Raw genomic sequence first — 20,051 nt, forward strand, 5'->3', positions numbered from 1 at the left:
CCATGGCAAGGCAAAGGGCACTTTCCCAAACCAGCATGGGATGGGTGACTGAGTCTAGGTGGAAAATCAGGAATGTGCCCACTGCCAGAGTTGCTATCCCAGCTCTGGAGCTGCAAGGACCTGGCAGGCTGCTCTGGACTCTCACAAGTGTGTGGGATGTTTTGATCTCCCAGGATAAATGCGATATCCCAGCAGGAGAAGCTACCAGGAGACCTCCAAGCCTGAGCTCTGCTCCCAGGATTGTCCCCGTGGCCATGGGGAAGGCCCTGTCCTCACCCAGGCTTGGGAGATGCCCATTCCTGCTCCCTGCCAAGGAACAGGTGGGGAGCAGTTCCCACCCAGAGATCCACAGTTACTTAATCTCTGTACCCTTATCTCACTAAAATTATGGATTATTAATAAAAAACCCATTTCAGCAACGGCAGGTCATGTAATTGCCAGTCATGGTTTGGGATGAGGAAGCAGTGGCTGAGACAAGGCTCCCAGAGCGGTTTATCCAACCACAAGGCCCAGGATGAGCTTGGGAAGCTGCAGGGGATAAAGCAGAGCAGCACCCAGGTCCCAGCACAGCCAGGTGAGGGCTATCCACGAGCTTTGGATTTACCACCTGCATGGAAGCTGGGAGTTGGGCAAATCTCTGCAGCCAGAGCTGGAGAGGAGAGGATTGCGCCAGGCTCCCGCACCGTCCCTGCTCCACCCGCTGTGTGTCATCTCCTCCCGTGCCAGCGGCAGGGAGGGGTGCTGCTCCGTGCAGTGCCTGGCACTGCCAGGCTGTGCCCAACCACCGGAAAAGGTGAGGCACACCCAGCCTGCAGGGCACCCCTGCCTGTATTTACATGCTCTAAGGGCCATTCTTGCAAGTTCTTGCTCCCTTCCTTGGCCTGAGCCTGTTGGGAATGGGGTGGGAGAACAAAGGGATGCAGCCAGGCTGATCCCACGCTGGCAGCACTTCCAGGCGTGTCTGAGTGTCCCTCCCGGGTCAGTTTGCTGCGCTGCTCCTGAGAGGTGCTGGTGGTGCTTGTGCAGAGGAGGGGACTGACACCCCCGGGCTCTGCACGTCACAGTGTCACAGGACCGCAGCCGACAGCCCCCGCGCGAAAAAGGAGACGTTCCTGTCCTGGATCTTGTACTGGTAGATCTGCACCACATCCTGCTCCGCCGCCCGCCGCAAGGACAACCTCTTGATTATCTTAATCTGCGAAGGGAAAGGAATAGGAACACTGTCCCTCTGGCTGCCCAGAGCATCCTTGTCCCCCTGCCTCTGGCTGGCCTGCAGGGAAGGGATGTCACTGATAATAATGCGTTGGTAACTCCCTGTCCCTGAGCCCTTGGTGGCAGCCCCTGATGAGGGATCACACAAGCATCAGCACCCTCCCAGCCCTGCAGAGATCACCACAGGCTCAGATGCACGTTTGGGAAAACATCCCAGGAAAGTTTTCCCTCACCCTGGGGTGGGAGAAGCCTGCACTGCTGTATAAACCCTGGAAGGCTTCCACAGGTGGGGAGTCCCAGGTGGTAGGATGTCCCTGAATATCCCCACAGAAGCAGAGTGACAGCTGGGTGCTCCAGCACACCCTGGTGCCCACGGGATTACTCCTCAAGCACACTGCAGCCTGGGCTGTCCCCCACAACCCTGGGCCTGCAGTGCTGTAGGTGGCAGGGACACGTGGCTCTGCTGTGCCTCACCTGCCCGTGAACATCCTTGCAGAAGCCGGTGGCCAGCCCCTCTGCCCACAGGATGAGGTCGCTGTGATGACACAGGGAGTTCACAACCAGTTCATTCTCCTCGTCTTCCGAATCCTCATTGCTGTGAACCAGCACCACGATGTTCCCCTGGAATAGGAGCAGCAGGCAGGGATGAGCCCCCGGCTGGGCCTAATCCTTTAGGGGAAGGACGGAGAGGGGGGCAACAGGAGCTTTCACAAACACCCATCTGAGCTCCAGCTTGGTGTGAATTCCACTGGGAAAATAACCAGCAGCTGCTAGTGGAGAGGTTGGACATGCCCCAGCCAGAACCCCCCATGCCCTGGTTAATCCCCAGCGTGGGCAGCAGAGGAGGGGGAATTCTGCCCCACGCAGATGAGAGCCCCACACAGAGCTGCCTCCAGCTTTGGGCCCAAACCAGAGGTGTCCCTGCCCACAGCACACATGATCTTTATGGTCCCTTCCAACACAGGCTATTTTATGACATACAAACACTGAAGAGCTCACTGCACATTGTATATACACACATACATGTAACATGAGGTCTAAAAATACCTCTGGCCTCTGTGAGGAGACAGTGGCTGAACCAGTCTGTCAGGCTGGGCAGATGGCACTAACTGAATTCAGAGCAGGTAAATAAAGATGTGGCCAAAGGGCTGCAGCAATGCTCACACCCTCACAGCTCTGACAGCGAGCAAACACCTCCCCAACACACAGACTCTATTAACATCCACCTCAAGAGACTGCCTCAGCCCATGCAAGTCACCAGTGATTTAACACAAATTTTCAATCAATTAAAATGTACTTTAAAGCTTCAGAACACCTCAGACAGAAATAGCAAAGTGTTAGCGTGGTTTATTATCTTTTTTAGCTCTTTGGAGGTAAATATTCCCTGCAAGCAGATCATCCCCTGTCAGCACATACAGCCCAACACCCCACGTGTGAAGTGCAGGGTGACAACACCCGACACCACTGGCTCATTCCTCACTCCTGCAGGGCAGTGCCCAGGGAGGGAACCTGCCTGTGATGGCGGTTTGGATGTGACTGAGAGCACTTCTGGCTGTGGGGCTCTCAGGAGTCCCCACATCGCTGGCAGGTCTCTGCAGATCTTCACCCCACCTTGGAGACCAGCCACGCTGGAGGGTGGTGGGAGGAGGGGCTGGTGTGCCCCTGAAGGGCCCTTCACTTCTGTCCCCTGTGAGACTCACCAGCCCCTCACATGACCTGCTCCCATCCCTGCCTTCCCACACAGGGCTGTGAGTCAGGATCTTTGCAGAGCCAGGAGCTCCAAAAACCACCATTTTACATCTCAAATCCCCGTTCACACATCAGAGACACAGAACCCTTCTCTGGGCAGCATCTCACAGGAATCCAGCTGAACAGGAGCCTGCACAGGTACTCAGGGACCCACACCACTCCCAAAAACCCCCAGAGGGCACAGCCACAGCTTTTCAAAGAGCTCAGCATGGCCAGAGGGGAAGAGAAGATGAAGGCAGGCTTTGCCCGGGGAGCAGTACCTTCAGCTGGCAGCACACACACACGCGGCAGTAGTGGATGAAGTCCAGCACGGCCACGGGCGCAGCCCCCAGGCTCAGCAGGACACTGAGGTCATCCACCAGCAGCACGGGGCCTTTCCAGGAACCAGCGGCACTCAGGGACACCCGGACAAAGTCAAACAGGGCTCGCAGGTCAGGGCTGCTCCCGCTGGAAGACATGAAGGAGAGGCAGGGGCTTGGCACTGCGTGTCCCCCTCCTCACCCACTGACCCAGAGTGGGGATCACCAGCCTGTCCCCTCCCTGCTGTCCCCACTGCTGTGACAGTCAGCACCTCACTGCCCTTCAGCTCTTTATACCTGCATGTGGTGAAACCCTCCTGCCCTGCTCCAGGGGTCGTGGAATGGTTTGGGTGGGAAGGAAACTCAAAGCCCATCCAGTGCCACCTCTCTGCCACGGCACGGACGCCTTCCACTATCCCAGGTTGCTCCAAGCCCTGTCCAACCTGGCCCTGGACACTGCTGGGGAAGTGTTTTGGCCTCTGCCGAGCTTCCCAGGGAACATGGAGAAAATGATGTGAGAATAAACCCAAAAGCCAGCACAGATAAAGCAGCACCCTTCTCTTAGAAAATAATAACTTAAAATATATGAAAAAGGGAATAAAACCACTTAGCTGGGGTTTTGCTTGACACAAATGTGAGGAGTGCTGAAATGAATGCTCCTCTAGACCTGCGACATGCTTGGCAATGAGGATGGGGAAGTTGCCCTAAAATTCTGGAAAGGGGGACAGGATTCCCTCCTGAGCAGCAGCGAGGGACAGGCCAGGACACTTAGGGAGATGTGCACAATGATGGCATTTCCCTTCACTTGGTGTCCAGCTGAGCCCGTGGGCCTTGGAGGGGAGCGCAAAGGGCAGCAGGAGCCAGTCCTGGGCCTTGGGTGGTGCTCTTGGGGCAGCAGGCGTGAGGGGAACACTCCATGCTCGAGCTCACCTCAGAAACTGCAGGGGATTGGGCTGTCCTGGCTGCTCCTCCTCCCCAAACAGGAGGTCAAGGCAGGACTGGAGGCCCTCCAGGAAGACAAGCTGTCCCTGCTCCTTGGCAGCTGCCAGATTGACTCCCTCGAGAGAGGAAAAACAGAGGAAAACATCAGGTTTCAAAGTGAACACTTATGGAAAACGGTGCACACAGAACCACGTGGGTCAACGGCCAAACTTTCATTCTTATTTGAATCAAATCTTATCTCAATATCCTGATAATGTCAATGCTTCAGGGATGAAATGGGCACTTCTGTTACAGTCACTGGTGGCATATTCACTCTTCCACACTTTGCCAGGAAAACAAAAACACAAATAACAAAACACAAATAACAAAACCACACTGTGACTGGGGGCTCAAACATCCTGGAATTCCTTCTGGGAAGTTAGCCTGGTATGCAGAGGCAGGGAGAGAATGGCCCAGGCTTCTCCAAGTGCCTGCTGTGAGCAATTCCTTCACCTCCCTCCCTCCCTGGGCGGTGAAAGCTTTTGTTTTTCACTATCTCCAGATCATGGCTGTGGCAATGAGGGCTCCTGGCACAGCCCACGCAGCTGAGCCTGGCACGGCTTGGCATCCTGACACTTGCACAACACCTGGGAGAGAGCAGCCAGGGCTCCCACGGGAAGCAGCCCTGCCTCCACCTGGAGGAGGAGGAGGAGGAGGAGGAGGAGGAGGAGGAGGAGGAGGACCACGACAAAGGTCTGGGGCTGCGACTCAGACTCAAACTCGTGCTGAGGCCACATGCTGGGATGGAGAAGTCCCACAGCTGCAGCAGACAGGGAGAAGACTCCAGCAGGAGATCACAGAATTCTAGAGAGGCTTGGGTTGGAGGGATGTTTAAAGACCATCCAGTTCCATCCCTCTGCAGGGACACCTTCCACTGGACTGGGTTGCTCCAAGCCCTGTCAAGGGCTGAAAGAGCTGGAGGGGCTCAGCTTGGACAAGAGGAGGCTCAGAGGGGATCTCCTCGCTCTCCACAGTTTATTCTCAGGCATTGGAAGGGGCTGCCTAGGGCAGTGCAGGAGTCACCATCCCCGGGGGGATTTAAAAGCCTTGTGGATGTGGCACTTGGGTTGGTGGTGGCCTTAACAGTGCTGGGGGACAGGAGGATGCCATGATCCCTGAGGGCTTGCCAAACTCAGTGATTCCATGACCATGTGCAGTACAATTATCTCCTGCAGGATTGGACTAGGTGACCTTTTCAGGCGTCTTCCAACCCAAACTATTCCATGATTATCTTCCTAGGCTCAATTTTGCAGCACTATCACTTTGTAACACGGATATTAAGAATAACCTGAGGCCTGACCAAACTCCCATCTGCTGGCATCTGTTCCCTGATTTAAATGGAAGCTGCTTGGACTCCTGAGCCTGGGAATCCTGCTGCCTGAGAAGAATGCTTCCTCTATTTTCCTTCTGCTCAGCCAGGAAGGAACGTATGCCTGAATGCTCACTCCCTCTTCAGACTCCCCCTCTAAAGCAATAGATTTTTTGGGCACTACCCCTCAGTAACAGCTTCAGAAATAGCAGCATTATTGGGCAATTCTGAGCACACACCATGGAAAACTTCCTAGCCAAGGACAGAACCAGCCTTACGTGGCAGGTGAGGAGCAGGGAACAGCCAGCAAATAAATACCTGCCATGCCATAAAGAAGGGCTGGGCTGCACACAAGCCTCACAACTGCATTCCCTCAAGGATTTCTGCAGTCCATAGGACTGGGAGCTTGCAGAAATGCTGGGACTAAATTCACTATTAATATCAATAATTCAGCAACTGATTTTACCTTTGCTTCAGCCATTTCTATCTCCACACACAAACTCTCTGTACCTCAGATCTGCAAGAAAAGTGTCAGTGCTGTGACACCAGGGCCTGCCTGGGAGACAGAGAAGGGCCACAGCAGCCAGGGACAGGGTGTCTGTGTGTCACACCAAGAATTCAGCCCCCTCAGTGCCATGGCAGGGACCCAGCAAGTCCAGCTTCATTTTCCAGCAGGGGAACAGGTCCCAGAGAGGCCTAAACTCATCCACTGCAGTCACCTGTCACAGCAAAGCTCTGCCTGTCTCCCTGCTGGCAACCCACCAAGTGGGACCTCTGGAAGCAGCACAGGAAGCACCAGACAGCTTGGAAAAGTGGGATGAGTGCTGAAAATGGCCAGTGGCAGCTTCCTGAGTGCACAGACAGGGCTGACATCCCTGCAGCAGAACCAGGGCACTGCCCAGCACCCAAACAGCCTGAAAGCTTTCACTGTGAGCCCGCATCCCGCTCCATTAGCCTGGAGCACAGGACATTATCTCTGGCACGCTGTCAGCCACCGACCCAGCCCAGGAATGCTCCTGTCCCTCTGGGGAGCTGCTGCCAGCAGTGCCACCCCTCAAAGCAGAGCTGCTGCTCACCGCTGGCCATTCCATATGGGAAAGCAAAATATCTGAGGGACAGAAGGACGGTGAGCAAAGCAGGGGAATGAGCTCATCAGCAAACACAGCTGTGGGACAAAGTGTGGCCATCACTGATCAGGCCACGACACGTCCTCCAGGAGAGGGGCATCAAATGGGGACAAATCTGGTTTCCCTGTAAAACAAAACAAACTTTGTACAAGTGAGGGTGGGAACACCAACCTGGCAGAGTGCCCTGCTGCTGTTTGTCCTGATATAGCCCTGCATGTTCTCTGCAAGGTCAGGGCCAATAACATTGATGGTGCCTTAAAATGAAGTGTGGGTCCTCAGGGAAAGAGGACACAGGCACAAAAAAAGCCAGGGAAGTTTTTTCCTGCAAGTAAAGATACATCCCTGCATTTAGCTAACACATAAGGAAGTGGTTTGGGACTTGTAACACCTGGTACGCTGAGAAAGCAGCAAGTCCCTGGAAACATCACTTCAGCTGTGTATAAATACTCACTTTATCACCACACACCAGTGCTACAAGTGTAACTGCACAATCCACCCTGACTCCTCCTGGGCCTGGGACTGCCCTGCTCCCAACAGAAGCTGGGGCACTGCTCAGTTCTGAAGCTCTTCCAAATGCAGGCATAATCACAGTTGCAGAATCACTGAGGCTGGAAAAGTCCTCTGAGTCCATCCAGTCCAGCCATTCCCCCAGCACTGCCAAGGCCACCACCAACCCATGTCCCCAAGTGCCACCTCCACAGGGATTTTAAATCCCTTCACCAATGGGGACTCCACCATGGCCCTGGGCAGCTGTGCCAGGGCTGGACAATCCTTTTGGGGAAGGAATTTTCTCAATATCCAACCAGAACCTCCCCTGGCAACCCTTGAGGTCCCTGCTCCCTGGGAGCAGAGCCTGAGCCCCCCCGGCTGTCCCCTCCTGTCAGGAGTTGTGCAGAGCCACAAGGTGCCCCCTGAGCCTCCTTTTCTCCAGGCTGAGCCCCCTTCCAGCTCCCTCAGCCCCTCCTGGGGCTCCATTCCCTTCCCTAGACACACTCTGTCCTGTACCCGGGGACCACAAAATTGCCCCCAGGACTGGAGGTGCCTCAGCAGTGCCAGCACAGGGGGGATGGACACTGCCCTGAGCCTGTGGCCACACCATTACTGCTCCCCAGTAAAGATCTACAGCAGCAAGCTCTTAAGCAAATTTAAGAGTGAAACTACCCAGCCAAAAACCACCTTTTCTGAGCCTGACGTGTTCTTCTGCGCAAAGAAGGATTACAGCAAAGAGATGTGATGGAAAGTTGGATATAAATAACTGATGTTGCAACCTCCAGCTCCTCAGAGCTTGGGAGGCATTCACAGCAAGGACCACAGGGGCATCTAAGAAGCTGCAATGCAAGAGTGACTCAGAGCTGCAAGCAGCTCAGCGCTTCTCTGAGCCATACTTATCACCTCCTTTGTGGCAGCCACCTTTTGTTCAAGTATCAGACAGCAGATCGCCCCCATTTGCATCGCACGTGGCTCCAGCTAATCCTCCTGCCCTCTGCCTCCTCAGCCTCCCAGGCAGGAGAAGTCAGCAGCTCCCCTTAAGCGAACACCGGGAAATCTCGCATGAGGAAACACGCTGGCTCGAGGAGCAGGCAAGGATCCCGTATTGAACACTGCACTTCCTCCCCACACCGCCTGCCGTGCCCCATTTCCTGCCCCACTCGGCAAGTTCCCCCCACGATTTCCTCCTCTCTGCACCACAGCGGCCAGGACAGCTCTGTGCTCCTGGGGGTGATCTGCTCTGCAGGGGGATCACACCTCGAGTTACAGCTCCCTGGGGGAACGCTTTATTTGCTCAGCCCGCTGTATGTACCCCGGGCCACTGATCTCCTTTCCAAAGGTAAAAACTGAGAGTAAATAAAATACAGTTGTTAGCAACAATACAATACCTGGTTCCTCAACACCTGGGAGTATTTCTGAGCAGCAGTGCTGCTGGATTCACAGCAGAACCAGAGGAGGGAGGAGCACTGCAAGCCCTCATCATCCCTTCAGCCCTGGAAGGTCACCTGCACTTCCCACCTGGAGCATTTCACCTTGCAGTGTTGTACAAAGAGCTGAGTGAAGCAATTTGGAGCTCAGACAATATGCTGACATGCAGAATTACCCTGCCTGCTTTGTCTCTGTTTCCTCATTTCAGAGCACACATAATCCTTGTCCAACTCGCCATGGGAAGGAAATCCCTAGGAACTTACCTGTGGCTCCTCACAGAGCTAAAGGGATGGCTCAGCCAGAGGCCAAAGGAGGCACACGGGTGTCCTTGTGACTCAGCCCTCCATCCCAACAGGAACCAGGGGACAAAGTCACCTCAGGAGCAGGGCTGCAGGGGTCCTGGGAACACTGACACCACAGCATTTTCCTCTCCAGGGGATTAAGGAACCTCCACCTACCACTCTGTGTCTGTTTGGGCAACACTGATCCCCAGAAAACACTTGTAAGCACAAGGGAAGCAGCAATCCAGCTCTTGGCAGGGCAGAGCCCATGGGGCTCCTCACAGCCAGGTTTTTGCCCCAAAATGCTCTTTATCCCCATCGCAGGAGCACCAATCCTGACTGGCCCCACCAAGACCTGGGAACATCTGCTCACACACAATTCCTGCTCCCCATTCCCATTCTTTCCCACCCAACAGAAACCACCTGGACCCATAATAATGAACCTCTGCCAAGAGACTCACCAGCTTCTGCGCCACGATGTTGTAGTGGCTGAAGGACTGGAGCAGGGCCACAAAGCAAACCTTGCAGCCAGCTGGGGAGGGACAAAAGCACACATTAGCAGTTCCACTTTGCAGCTGACATTATCAGAGCTCATAAATCACAGCAGCTAGGCCACAGATCTGTCTGGAAAGACCTTGAAGTGATGCGGGTCTACACAAACCCTTCTTTGCTTTCAATTCTCATCCTTCTAGAGGATATCTGAATTAGTGAAAGTGTTATTTAAAAAGAGAAGGAAAGAAGGAAAAAGTTGACTTTAAAAAGTGTAAGGCCCCTTTTCTGTCTTGTGCCAGGCCAGCCTGGCACCTCCTGATCCTGTTTGCTGGTGTTACAGTAAGGAGGCCAAGGCCCAGCTGTGACACTGAACTAGTGAAACCACAGACATACCAAAAATTCCCATTTTGGCTCTCACAGGGCAAGTGACCTTGACTGGAAAAACATAGAACATGGGATTGTGTCAGAGACCTAAATAAAAAGTGATTTTGGAACACAGTTTGGGTATGAACATAACCATGTTTGTTGGACACGGATTTCAAGTAGAACAAATCAATGGCCCCACGTGAACCCTCAGATGTCCCAAAGCTTTTGGGCACCAAGTGGACAACACGGGGGTGCTGCAAACAGGGAATTACTGCACCCAGGTCCGGGGCTGGTGACAGCCAGCACACCTGTCCTGAGACACATTCATGTCCCACAGGGCTGCCCACCCACCAGGGATGGAAGGCTTTTCCCAGGCACACAGGCAGCTCTGGACAGCAGCTCCCAGGGCACTGCTGTGGGGCAGGACATCAGCAGAGCCTGAGGCAGTGTCTGCCAGGTCTCTTTGAACCATTCACACTGTTACCAACCCACCTTCCATGGGATTTCCTTCAGTTTCCCTCTGTTCCATTAAGTAAAAAATATTTCAAAGCAGGGTGAAGCCCCATTTGAGGCAGTGACAGCTCTGGGGGCACTGTGTCCTCATCCCATGCCCTGCCCAGCACTCTGAGCTCCCTTTCAGGTTGCTGGGCTGGTGGCTGTGCCAGCAGAAAGCTGGAGGAGTCCCTGAGTCCAGCGCTTGCCCTGCAGGGGCCAGGGGGTTACTCACAGGGGAAACTGCTCCCAGAAAAGTAATTAGCCACCTTGCCAGGCTCTGTTTGCTTCTTGACTCACTCTGAGCTTATCTGTTGCTAAATGGTCCTGAGATGTGTAATTACATCATAAAAATGGCTGCAGAGAGGGAATTGTAGTGAACACCTCCCTGTCAGAGCCTGTGTGATTTACAACCATCCCCACAATCTATGATGAAACAAGGAACAGAATTATGGGCTGTACCCAAGGATACAGAGGAGTCCCAGGAACAAGTCAGGACCAGGATCCATAAATCCTAACCTCAAAGCCTTGTGTTTATCCAAGGGTAACTCCCACTCTGCAGAACTGCCCTCTGCTCATGGAGCAACCCTGGGGAACCCCTGAGGTGTCCCTGCCTCAGGGAGTGCTGCTGCTGACCCACCTCTGAGGTAGAAGGAGAGGAAGTGGTGCACCAGGAAGCTGCCATCTGTCTGGGTGTCTCGCAGCAGTGTGAATTTACCCTGGGAGAAGAAGCAAAATAACAGAGTAAGGTGAGGGCACAAACTGCTGCTGGTAGACAAGATGTTGGCTCAAGCTGCAGGAATTCTGCAGGTGCTAGTCAGAGGAAGAAGTGGACAAACAGAGCTCCAGCTGCCAGTTTACAAAGGGAAGCCAGCACTTCCTCCAGACACAGCCCACGGGGAGGCATCTGAACCACAGCATCGCTAAGGCTGGAAAAGCCCTCTGAGCCCATCAAGCACAGCCATTAACCCAGCTCAACCACTGACCCAGCACTGCCGAGCTCCATGAACCACGGCCCCACATGCCCACCAGCTAAAAACCCTTGTGCTCAACTGCAAGCCCAGCTGGACGCCCAGGTCTGTGCCCAGCAGGTGCCACCCCCTCCCCTGGCAACAAGGGACATGCAGCACGGTGTCCCCAGTGCCGCCACAGCCGGAGCCTCTGGTGCTGGACACCATCAAAGGGGTTCTGGGCAGTTTCCACCTCCCAGCTTTGTGTCCTCTCCTCCAGTTCATCAAGGAATCTTTCTTCTCCCAGTGGCAGGGGAACAACAGCCACTCACTCACTCCATTCCCAGCCATTCTGCCCCTGCCACAGCCAGCATTGCCAGTGTGTTTCAAATGCCAGCACCCCCAGGGCTGCTGCTCCTCCTGTGCCCAAACAGCTCTCCCTGAACTCCCTTCCAGGTTTACTTCCAGTGTGCCACCTTCGGGGTAGAAAACCTTATCACCAAAATTCTGTAGTGCAGCAGCGCTCTCAGCACAAGGTATAAACCTTGTTTTGATCAGGCAGGAAATTAATTCTGTTCATTAGTGCGCGCTCATTATCAGCCCCAGCCTCATCAAGGTGTTTGTTTCCATTAAAATCTCAGTCAGGATGTTTCTTTAATCAATACAAATCATAGATGAGCTGCTTGGAAACACAAAGAACTTATCAAAGTGGGAGGTTTTTCTACTCCCAAAACATAAAAAGCCTTTCACAGCAACAAGCCCTCTCTGCAGAGGCAGTTCCCAAGCCAGCCATCAGAACAAACTCCGCGGTGCCTAAAGCCTGAAGCAGAGTGAATGCAATGGCAAATATGGAACTTGACTGCAGGGAATGCAAAGCAGAGGCCAGGGCAGGGAAGCCGGGGTGAGGGCTCTTCCCCCCAAAAAACTTATGCCTCAATGGCCACTGCAGTGACAGGGACACTGCCCCAGGAGGAGACTTGTGCTCAAACAGCACAAACCCAGACGTTCAGGGATTTATCTTCTGCAACTCCACCCCACCAGACCCCGGGAAGAGCAGGCTGAGCTCCTGGAGGCTGTGCTGGCACGGTGGGATTTCTCACTCAGAGCACACGGCATCCTGCCCTTTTCCAAAGGCAAAGCCCTCCTGTAGCTTCTCCCCCGTGAACCCCAGCCCGTTCTGCCCGTGCTCTGCCCTCACACGCTCAACACCTGCAGGCTGCGAGGCAGAAGCTGCAGCTACTTGTTAGGAACTGGTGTCACAACCGCAGGGTGACACAGCAGCCACACCCAGAGCCACGGCCGCACTGGCAGCAGCTCCTGGCAGCCGGCAGCTCATCGTTTACTACCGGAGTAAAGCAGATTCAGCACCACGAGTATTGCAGAAGGCGCTCCCCACTCCAGCCACGCTGCTGTGACACCGGACAGAGCAGAACCGCAGTGTGAGCCGGGATGGGACGGGCCAGCTCGATCCAGGGGAACTCCTCACACAGACAGGCCTTGGTCGGCTCCTGCTCCGGCTGCCAAGTCCAAACCCAGCATCCCGAGGCCAGATCTTGGGTTTTCGCCCTGTGGAATTTCCTGCTCACACCCAGGTGAGCTCCTTGCCTCAGAACCAAGCTCGTGGATGACCATATTGCTGTTCAGCGCAGAGCTCCACCACCAAACACACCTTAGAGCACTTCTCCCTTCGTGTTTCACGTGCATTAAAAACCCAACATCAACCCACAGGAACCACGGGGCTTTGGGACTTTGCACACTCAGACTGTCCTTTACTACCACCGAGCCTCAGCAAACACTCCACCAGGTCTGCTTTGAGCCTCAAAGCACCATCCCAAATTCCCCTCGGTACTGTTTGCCCATCAGCCAGCCTGACAAGGAATGACCTTCCAGATGAAGGAGAAACCTCCCCTATTCCCATCACAAGCTGGTAGTAGGGCAAGGGGGAAACTGGAGACAAAGGGGGAAACCCAGACTTATAAATTATCACCCCAAGCTTGCTTTTATTATCTAAGCTCGTGACTGCAGGAAAAACATGGAGTAACATGCAGCACATGGATGATTTATTAATTATTGATGACACCAAGCTGGTGGTGTGATCACACACCAGAGGGACGGGATGGGGCATCCAGAGGGACCTGGAGAAGCTGACAGAGTGGGCCCATGGCAACTCGGACCCACGAGGTTCAACAAGGCCAAGTGCAAGGGTCAGGACAACCCCCAGAATGAGCAAAGGATGGGGGATGGAGGGATGGAAAACACAAGCTGCTCCAGGGCTGGGCGAGCTGGGGGGGCTCACCTGGAGAGGAGAAGCTCCAGGGAGAGCTCAGAGCCCCTTGCAGGGCCTGGAGGGGCTCCAGGAGAGCTGGAGAGGGACTGGGGACAAGGGATGGAGGGACAGGACCCAGGGAATGGCTCCCTCTGCCAGAGGGCAGGGATGGATGGGAGACTGGGGAGGAATTCCTGGCTGGGAAGGTGGCCAAGCCCTAGAACAGAATTCACAGAGCAGCTGTGGCTGCCCCTGGATCCCTGAAGTGCCCAAGGCAGGCTGGACAGGGCTTGGAGCAGCCCGGGATGGAGGAAAGTGTCCACACAGGACAGGAGGCAGGACTGGATGAATTCAGCTCCTTCCATCCCAAACCACTGTGCGATTCCATGACTGACATTTCAGCTGCACAGCTCTCACAGAGACCGAGGCTGTTTAGCTCCTGCGTGACTTCATTATCACAAAACCTCCCTGGAAAAGCTACATTGGTTAATTTAGTGCCCTAAACGACACGTATCGCTAGATCAGCTCCCGCCAGCGGGTTTAACGCCCAGTTCTGTGTTTATTCCCCGCACGGGAGCACAGACACACGGGGCGGGAACGGAGCCAGGGCCGTGAGAGGCGGCGGGAGCCGGGAACGGAAGGTGGAAGGGCCGAAGTCGGCTCAGCTCTGGGACCGGCCGCCGCCTCCGCAGGCCGTGCCCCTCCCAGCGTGCCCGGCCGCTGCCGGCCCGTCCCTCCCGCCCTCTCGGTGCCCTCTCGGTGCCCTCTCGGTGCCCTCTCACCGCGTCCGGGCGCTCCGGGGCGGCCCCGAGCAGCTCGTTCAGCTCCGCCAACATGGCGGCGCCGCTGAGGGACCGGCGGCAGCGCCGGGCTGCGCATGCGCCGCGCGGGGGCGCCCCCCGATGGCCGGTGCGGGCACTGCGGCCCCGGGAGGCGGGAGGGAGGGCAATTAACGGGCTGGGGGGTAATTAGCGGGGTTAGATGGGTAATTAATGGGGTTAGATGGGTAATTAGCGGGGCTGGATGGGTAATTAATGGGGTTAGATGGGTAATTAATGGGGCTGGATGGGTAATTAATGGGGTTAGATGGGTAATTAATGGGGCTGGATGGGTAATTAATGAGGTTAGATGGGTGATTAGTGGGGCTGGATGGGTAATTAATGGGCTGGATGGGTAATTAGGGGGGCAGGATCGGTAATTAATGGGGTTAGATGGGTGATTAATGGGCTGGATGGGTAATTAATGGGGTTAGATGGGTGATTAGCGGGGTTGGATGGGTAATTAATGGGGCTGGATGGGCAATTAATGGGGTTAGATGGGTAATTAGCAGGGCTGGATCAGTAATTAGCGGGGATGGATCAGTAATTAATGGGGTTACATTGGCAATTAATGGGGCTGGATGGGTAATTAATGGGGCTGGATCGGTAAGTAGCGGGGCTGGATCGGTAATTAATGGGGCTGGATCGACAATTAATGGTGCTGGATGGGCAATTATTGGGGCTGAATTGGCAATTAATGGTGCTGGATGGGCAATTAATGGTGCTGGATGGGCAATTAATGGGGTTGGATAGGTAATTAATGGGGTTGGATCAGCAATTAGCGGGGCTGGAGCACCCAATAATGTGGCTGGGCCTGCGTCTCACCATCAATTAAAGCAGCTGGATCCTCACCCGTGTGGTTAATTAAGTGGCTAAATGGGACTGGATCCTCATCAGATCATTAATTAATGGGGTTGGATCCCCATCCCAGCATTAGTTCATTGGGCTGGATCGTTATCCCATCATAATTAATGGAACTGGATCCCGTCCCATCATTAGTTAACGGGGCTGGATCCCCATCCCATTGTTGGTTAACAGGGCTGGATCCCCATCCCATCATTAGTTAACGGGGCTGGAACCCCGTCCCATTGCTGGTTAACGGGGCTGGATCCCCATCCCGTCGCTGGTTAACGGGGCTGGATCCCCATCCCATTGTTGGTTAACGGGGCTGGATCCCCATCCCATCATTAGTTAACGGGGCTGGATCCCCATCTCATCGTTAGTTAATGAGGCTGGATCCCCATCCCATCATTAATTAATGGAACTGGATCCCCATCCCATTGTTAGTTAATGAGGCTGGATCCCCATCCCATTGTTAGTTAATGAGGCTGGATCCCCATCCCATCATTAGTTAATGGGGCTGGATCCTTATCCCATCATAATTAATGGAACTGGATCCCCATACCATCATTAGTTAACGGGGCTGGATCCCCATCCCATTGCTGGTTAACGGGGCTGGATCCCCATCCCACTGTTAGTTAATGAGGCTGGTCTCAGGGTGCCACCTGCCCCTTTCCACACCCCTCTGGGACACTCTGGGACATTATTTGGGGTATCTGTCAGGGCTCTATTACTCTCTCACTGTTTCCTCTTTTGTTACCAGCACATTTGGGAATCGCTGAATATCCATCAGGCACCTAAAAATGATCTGCATTAACAACAAATTTACAGCCCATAACCACCAAAATCCACTTTTTTTTGGTGACATTTTTTAGCCTCCGAGCATGAATTTGAGGTTTTTTTGTGCCAGGGGGACTGGAGAGAAGATTCTGGAGCCAGGGGTGTGCCAGGGGACTGGAGAGAGGATTCTGGAGCCAGGGATGTGCCAGGGGGATTGGAGTGAGGATTCTGGAGCCAGGATGTGCCAGGGGAGCTGGAGAGAGGATTTTGGAGCCAGGGATGTGCCAGGGGAGCTGGAGAGAAGATTCTGGATCCCGGGATGTGCCAGGGGGATTGGAGAGAGGATTCTGGAGCCAGGGATGTGACAGGGGGACTGAGAGAAGATTCTGGAGCCAGGGATGTGCCAGGGGAGCTGGAGAGAAGATTCTGGAGCCCGGGATGTGCCAGGGGAGATGGAGAGAGGATTTTGGAGCAAGGGATGTGCCAGGGGAGCTGCAGAGAGGATTCTGGAGCCCGGGATGTGCCAGGGGGGCTGGAGAGAAGATTTTGGAGCCAGGGATGTGCCAGGGGGGCTGGGAGCCCCGCTCTGCTCCCCGGAGCTCGGAGATGCTCCCGGCCCTGTGCTGGAGCAGAATTCCTCCAGCGGGGACAGAGCCTGGCCCCATCCTGGCTCCCGGCTCCCCGCGCTTGTGAGAGCCCGTTCTGCCGGCCAGGGGCTCCCCAGGCTGGGGCAGCTCCCGGGGGGCTCTGGGGGGCTCTGGAGGGGATCTGGAGGAGATGCTCTGGAGAGGCTCTGGAGATGCTCTGGAGGGCTTCTGGAGGGGCACCAAAGGGGTTCTGGAGATGCTCTGGTGTTCTGGAGGGGCTCTGGAGATGCTCCGGAGGGGCTCCGGAGATGCTCTCGAGGAGATGCTCTGGAGGAGATGCCCCGGAGGTGTTCCAGAGGTGTTCCGGAGGGGCTCCAGAGGGGCTCCAGAGGGGCTCTGATGTTCTGGAGATGTTCTTGAGGGGCTCTGGAGGGGCTCCGGAGGGGCTCTGGAGATGCTCTGCAGGGGTTATTGAGGGGCTCTGGAGATGCTCCGGAGATGCTCCAGAGATGCCCCAGAGGTGCTCCAGAGATGCTCCAGAGATGCCCCGGAGGGGCTCTGGAGATGCTCCGGAGGTTCTCTGGAGATGCTCTGGAGATGCCCCGGAGGTGTTCTAGAGGGGCTCTGATGTTCTGGAGATGCTCTGGAGGTGTTATCGAGGGGCTCTGGAGGGACTCTGGAGATGCTCTGGTGTTCTGGACGGGCTCTGGAGATGCACTGGAGGTGTTCTGGAGATGCTCCAGAGATGCCCCAGAGGTGTTCTGGAGGGGCTCTGGAGGTGTTCTCGAGGGGCTCAGAAGGGGCTCTGGAGGGGCTCTGGTGTTCTGGAGAGGCTCTGGAGATGTTCTGGTGTTCTGGAGATGCCCCGGAGGTGTTCTGGAGATGCTCCGGAGATGGTCCAGAAGTGTTCTGGAGATGCCCTGGAGGTGTTCTGGAAGTGCTCTGGAGATGCTCTGGAGGTGTTCTGGAGGGGCTCTGGAGGTGTTCTGGAGATGCCCCGGAGGTGCGCCGGAGATGCCCCAGAGATGCTCTGGAGATGCCCCAGAGGTGTTCTGGAGATGCCCCGGAGGTGTTCCCACCTGGCTGCATTTGTATGCCGGGGAGCCGCGCTCAGGCTCCTTTGTCTGCGCGGTCACGTTTCCCTCCCTGGGCCGCTTCCCTCACGGCTCCTCAGGAGCCACAGAGCCCCAATGCCTCGGAAACGAAACGGAAAATCCTCTTTTTCTCTCCACAGAGGGAAGGGGACCAGAACCGCATGCAAAGTGCAGCTGCATCTCTCAAAACCCCTCTTGTCCTTCCTAATATATTCCTTCCCACATCCCAGGACTCGTTACCGTGCGAAGGCAGTGAGGATTTTGCTGTTGGAGCTGGTGCCCCTTCCCTCCCATCTGCTCCATGCCTATTTCCAGGATTTATCATGGATTTCTTTCCCAGAGGAGCCATATGGGATCCATAGGTATCCACGCTGCTCCCAATGAAGCCCCCGTGGCAGAGCAGTGGGTGAAAAGCAATTCATGCCCGAAAGTAGAAAAAATCCCACATCAGAACAGATAAAACCAATTAATCTTGCAGTGTTTGAGGTGATTCCCAAGGGCCTGGCAGGGAAGTGGAGCTGAACCCACCAGGGTTCACGATGTGAGTGTGTGAAATGTTATTTTTAGGGAGAAAACACTTGGATTCACCTCCCGCGATTGTTGCTTATTGCTGAGCTATCCAGGGTGGATTTCAGTGCACAAATCCCATTCCACCCAGCAAAAGGAGGGTTTTCTTCTCCTGGGACACCTCAGCTGTTGCTGACACAATGCTGAGAGCTCTGGAGCCATAAAGGATCAGCAGAGCTGTGGGGCCAGCGAGGGTTAACAGAGCAGATGTTGGCCCAGTCAATGGGCAGGGAAGAAAAGAAGGGGACAGATCCGGGATAAATCCCACCTCCTCAATGCCAAAGAGCAGCTGGAAGGAATAATGGATGAGCCCAACCAGGTGCTGGATTTCTCTGCAGAAATGCAGCAGCAGAGTTTGAAAAGAATTGCTAAGGCAGGCAGGGCTGTGCCTCCAGCCCTCCTGCCTTCCCAGAGCCCTTTTCTCTGGGAAAACTCTGGGAAAATCAGTCTCTTTTGGAGCTTCCCCTCTCCTTTAGCTTGGCTGGGTTGGGAAAAGTGCTGCCAAATCCTGCAGGTATTTACAAACGCTCTGCTCTGTGATTCCGAGGCCGTACGTCATGGAATAGTTTGGGTTGGGCTGCAGGGACAAAGCACAAAGGGTGGGACAAGGAAAATAAATAAAGATTTACATCCTTAGGGCACGGTAAAATGGCCAGGACCCGTTAAAAGATTCCAAACCACGGAGCAGCATCTGTCTCCCTCCTTTACCTTCTCCTTCTACTGTTTGCCTGAGGCCAAATCTTCAGGATGGAGTTATTCTCACCTCGTGGTACTCCTCGTGCTGGAAGGTTTAATGGGAGACTGATAAATACAAGAAAAATAGAGGATATTTATGTTTATTTTCCCCCATTTTAAATCTTACTTTTTGCTTGCTTGTATCCATATAAACAAATGCATCTCTGGTGAAAGGAGCAGCTGTGAGAAATGTTGAAAAGAATGATGGGGGCTGAGCTGATAAACCTGCTCTGCACGCCCTGCAGAGGGAGGGAAGGGCTGGGCTGACATTTCTGAGGAAGGAAAGCAGGATCACCGAGCATGAGGCCAGAGGGGCTTCCAGAGGTCGCTCAGATGAAGCAACACCTGCCGCCAGCAAAATCCGCTCAGCTTCAACCTCCCCTGGCAGATGTTTGTCCAGCTGCTCCCAAAAACCCTGGGCAGCCACGGCTCCACACCCTCTCCTGGTGTTCCTTCCCACACCACATCCCTGGGGCACCCAGGCATCCTTCTCTGGGTTTGTCTGTGCTGCTTCTGCTATTGCTCCTGGCCCTGGAGAAAATTCACTGCCTTGGTGAAGCAGGGAAAAAACAAACCAGGCTGGGAGCAGTTTGCAGCTCACCTGTAAAATTCACTCCACCATTTCAAAGCAGAATGCCACTGTCTCTCCACTGTTGGAATCTGTGGTATTGATGATTCTGAGATTGTAAAAGTCTCTGTCTGTCAGCCCCGCTGCCAAAGAAGAAATCATAATTAATCTGTGCTGGTTTCAAGGTTGTTTATTCTGTTTATCTCTAACATGTTCTGCTGCCCTGCCGCAGCTCTGTCCTGCAGGGCAGCGTGTGGGGCTCTGCCCTCAGTGGGATGGTACAAACATTAAATACCACAAACTACCTGTGCTGGATTTACAATAACGTGCCAATATCTGTCACCTACGTTGGACAGTGTGTCCCCAGCCTGAACCAACAGAAAAATGCCAACACCACAGTGAAACATGGAGGGCATGAAGAAGGAGGAAAAGGACAAGACACACCCAATTTCCTCCATCTTGTCCCCTTTGAACCCCTAATCTAGAATCCTAAAATTTTACTTTTGCACCCATGCCACACTTAATTATTACTGATATCAAACACTCAGAGCTTGTAATTCATCCTGTAAGATTGAAGACTCTTTTCCATGGACAGAGATCACAGCCAGTGTCTCTGGGGGC

The 20,051-nt window shown here is 54.4% G+C and overlaps 1 protein-coding gene across 2 annotated transcripts; it reads right to left on the reverse strand.

Annotated features, from left to right (window-relative positions):
- Window positions 1-410: 410 nt before the first annotated feature.
- Window positions 411-14,370, reverse strand: ELP6 (elongator acetyltransferase complex subunit 6). Of its 2 annotated transcripts, XM_072925229.1 has the most exons (8): window positions 14,224-14,370; window positions 10,840-10,944; window positions 9,337-9,407; window positions 6,704-6,715; window positions 4,191-4,343; window positions 3,222-3,408; window positions 1,687-1,833; window positions 411-1,195 (listed from the first exon to the last, which is right to left on the reverse strand). In XM_072925229.1, exons 1-8 carry the CDS (start codon window positions 14,275-14,277, stop codon window positions 1,067-1,069), a joined length of 858 nt encoding a protein of 285 aa, XP_072781330.1. In that variant the 5' UTR covers window positions 14,278-14,370; the 3' UTR covers window positions 411-1,066. The 2 variants fall into 2 exon arrangements, with proteins under 2 accessions (XP_072781330.1, XP_030122798.4); XM_030266938.4 differs by lacking the exon at window positions 6,704-6,715 and having other exon boundaries at window positions 4,191-4,318; window positions 10,866-10,944; window positions 14,224-14,369.
- Between the last annotated feature and the right edge of the window lie 5,681 nt (window positions 14,371-20,051).

Source organism: Taeniopygia guttata, chromosome 2, assembly GCF_048771995.1.
Source record: "Taeniopygia guttata chromosome 2, bTaeGut7.mat, whole genome shotgun sequence".
NCBI lineage: Eukaryota > Metazoa > Chordata > Aves > Passeriformes > Estrildidae > Taeniopygia > Taeniopygia guttata.